The 3,628-nt window shown below is 45.6% G+C and overlaps 1 protein-coding gene across 1 annotated transcript; it reads right to left on the reverse strand.

Annotated features, from left to right (window-relative positions):
* Nucleotides 1-244: 244 nt before the first annotated feature.
* LOC115312143 lies at nucleotides 245-1,066 on the reverse strand. Its single transcript, XM_040223098.2, has 3 exons — nucleotides 621-1,066; nucleotides 472-560; nucleotides 245-352 (listed from the first exon to the last, which is right to left on the reverse strand). Exons 1-2 carry the CDS (start codon nucleotides 1,064-1,066, stop codon nucleotides 500-502), a joined length of 507 nt encoding a protein of 168 aa, XP_040079032.1. The 3' UTR covers nucleotides 245-352; nucleotides 472-499.
* Between the last annotated feature and the right edge of the window lie 2,562 nt (nucleotides 1,067-3,628).

Here is a 3,628-nt window from a genome sequence, read left to right on the forward strand (position 1 = left end):
GCCGTAATGCTTTTTTTAAAGAAACGCACATTCTTCTCTACAATTCTGTCTAGCAATTTGATATAAAGGTATACTTGGACGTCGGCATTATTCGTTTAGAAACCAAGCAAAACTTTGTACCGGATCATTATGCTTCTACGTCCACTCTCATTCGATGATGATCAAGTTTTCGACTCCGTATCTGGGGTCGTTTTGACACCGGAAATCTCTCCCAGAAAGAAAGAAACGAAATTGATGTTGAATGAACGCTGTTTATTTGCCTTATAATTCCAACCGTTAAAAAAATAGAAAACTCAGGTCTACGTCGTCGCCTTGTCCCCCGAGAAGGCTGTGAGTGGTGTCCATGAGAAGGCTGGGAAAGAAGAAACAGTTTTTAAATATCCTGCATTGGGACCAAAAACTATTGACATGTAATAACTGGGTTATTGGGGTATGAACAAGAACTTATATTTAAATAATGAAAAAGCATACCTAAGCTGCTAGCTTTATTTATCTGCAATCACGTGGCATCAGGAGAGAAAGACGCAAGGAGAACCAGCTCCACAATCTTTCGAACAAAACTGAAAGAAAACAAGCAGACAATGAGCTGTAGATGAGAACAGCCTATAGCGCTAATCTACCTGTAGGTTTTCCTGACGTACTTCTTTTTTCCTCCCTGTCTGTCCGGGTGCCGGCAGTCCTCTATGCGGTAGAGAGACGTGTGCCCTCTTCCAACGTGCTCGTTCCAGTCTAACATGGCTAAGGTCTGCCGCATTTCGTAGGTCGCATCTTGATAATGTATCCTCTTGTCCAGGTAGATGAGACTGGTGTTATTAAAAGACTCGACGTAAAACGTATCTTTGGACCGAACAAAATCTTCTGCGTTCTTGTACAATGTCGTTGATCTCAGGAATTGTGTCAGGAGTTCCAAGGCCACAGGATCCTTGACCAGTAGAGTTGTTGGGACATGTCCATTCTCTTTGCAAGGGGAATCCACGCAGCACTCCTGATGTTCTCCGCTGAAGTGCCTCACGCAATTCATCAAGCACTTACGAAGTTTCGATGCGTTGCCCTCACAGGTGGCCATTGCGTAGTAGGCGTGGTTCCGAACTGCCTGACACTTGTCGGACAGTTCAATATGCCAGGTTTTGCCCTCATTTTTTTTAGGACCTGACGCTATCGCCTGAAATCCTTTCTTTAGGCCTTTTGCAGCATGCCACCGATCGTTTGAATTGGTTGGACCGTTCTTTTCTCTTATTATTTTATTTACACTTGTGTTCCGATCATGTGCATGGTCCACAACACGGATGTTCCTTGAGTCAAAGTAGTTGTACAGCTCTCTTGTTCCGTGCGCCTCGTGATTTTGGGACGAAATTTCATCTTTCTTGCTCACATGGACGATTCCGACTACTTTGTGAGTCTTTTGACCAAGTGCGACAACGTCCGTATGATGAGAATTCTTGCGGCAGGCATGGCGCGCATCAGTCTCGATGTTGATTGCTGCCAAAGCGGAGCCGTCCTGCTCAGTGGCTTCCGTTTCTTCCCGCTGCGCACCTGATAGGCTTTCCAGCTTCAGTACCTCTTGAGCAGTGCGATCCGCGTTAGCGCCTTTTCCAGGGTTCGTGCCGAATACCGTAGCCCGCCAAATGTGCAGAATTTCTCGAACTGTGTTGCCAGCATTCCGGAGCAGGCATATGCTACCGTGAGTAAACAATCAACGACCCGGATGGAACCGCGAACCGTGCTGGTGTCGAGAACTAGTGAGTGGTTACTGCACTTGAAATGCAGACGTGACGCAAAACCTCGTGGCGTCACCTTCTCCAAGACGAGGCTGGGTTCTGGGCATACTGTTCTGTGCTTCGCTGCAGTCTGAATGAGTTCCCAAAGAGCAGCAAGGTCGCAGACAACTAGAGTGTGCTCACGTGATGAGTCGGAAGCCATCGTGCATGAGTCCTCTTCACCATGCAGCTCGTTGCACGCGGTGCATGGGGCACTCGAGCCCGATCTCTCCTCCGTGTAACGAAGTTCGGGTTCAAGGAGTCGTCGCACGACCTGATCATTAGGCTTCCGAGGGTGTCGGATTTATAGGTGGTTTTCGCCGGTTTCAGTAAGTCATCAAACACGACCATATCAGCGTTTTCGGAGAATGTAAGATTGAGAGTCCGTCGAAGACTGCTTCGGCTGCATACATACGTTTTCTTCGTTCCATCTCGCATGCGTTTTCGTGATGTGTACGTAGGGACATTTGTTATGTCGTCCATCTCAGTCTCGCGTGAACGTCCGAATATCTGAAATAAACGGAGGAAAACGAATGCAATTAGCTTTAGGTTATAACTTGATGTAACAATTCGCGACATATACTACAAAATGTTAGATAGTTCGCACTGTATTTTTACGGACCGCAATGGCGGTCACGAGTGAAATATAAAGAAAATAGGCTAGCCCACACAAGTATTTTCTTTTCATGACTCGCATTGCTGAGCGGCGTAATGATTTACATTACAGTCTTTAGCATGTTATAAGTAGGTGCATACGATTTTTAGCACGGCAATTTCAACGTTCAAGGAATTTTTCCAAGAGCCTGCGCCATCTCCTCTTTTCAATATTGCTTTCAATTCAGAGCGATTTTACAAAATTAGGGGATACCGAATTTTAACAAACTATCTGTCGCTTTAGCGAACTCTTCGAACTCCCGCAACAATATTCGGGATTGGTTTCGGGGGCCGCACTAATGCTGCGAAGTATGCTTTGAAGCGAGCACCCTAGGCGTAATCGCGCACGTGAAAATGATTTGCTAACCTTCTTCTTTGTCAGAAAGTTTGAAGAAGCCCCGGTGCAGGCCCAATGGCGCTCGAAACACGCACTTCAAAGTATGCTTAGAAGGGGCAGAGCGAAATGCAGATACCAGAATCGTTCACCAAAAACACGATCTGCTAAGGCTCTCTTATATGCATGCTGCCTTGACTTCCTTTTTTTAACCACATATTCAGCCCAGGTGTCAAATAGTTGGTTTTCGTTCCGCTGCGATAATTAGTGTGTTTTCGGTCCACTCTTACCAAAAACACGGCGTCGGTGGTTTTATTTTTTTTTTCGCGGTTTGTTTGTATAGTTATTCACAACCAGGTAGTGTTTATTTTAGGTTAGTTCACCAAATGAGCACTATCCACAGAACTAGAAGTATTAATAGCAGCGATTCGATTATACAAGAAACAACAAACAGAATCAGACGGCGAGTACTTGTTCGCTCTAACAGTGCCGCGGAATGTACAGTATAACTCAAGCGGACATACTTTTGCAATCGTGTTTACAAAAACAACCAGTATGAACGAGAGGAATCTTATTATGAAAGGTAAGTACGTAGCACATAGCCCTGATTCCTACTTCCGGTAATACGTTATGGCGGCCGGCACATGGAACAAAAGGTGGAGGGGCATGCGGCACTGTCTGCCGTGGTAATTTCATATGCATACACTATTTGCTACGCGCCACTGTGGTCGAGGCTATTTCCTACAACTGTGTAAATAAATAGTTCTTACCTCTGAAACTGTCTGCGTGTAGTTCGTAACGTTTCAAGAGAAGACTGACTTCGCCACTGCCAACACAAGAATAGATGTGGTCAAATGGTCGGTTGGGAGGGCCAAGCGGGCAA

Source organism: Ixodes scapularis, unplaced genomic scaffold, assembly GCF_016920785.2.
Source record: "Ixodes scapularis isolate PalLabHiFi unplaced genomic scaffold, ASM1692078v2 PGA_scaffold0__279_contigs__length_252992795, whole genome shotgun sequence".
Taxonomy (NCBI): Eukaryota; Metazoa; Arthropoda; class Arachnida; order Ixodida; family Ixodidae; genus Ixodes; species Ixodes scapularis.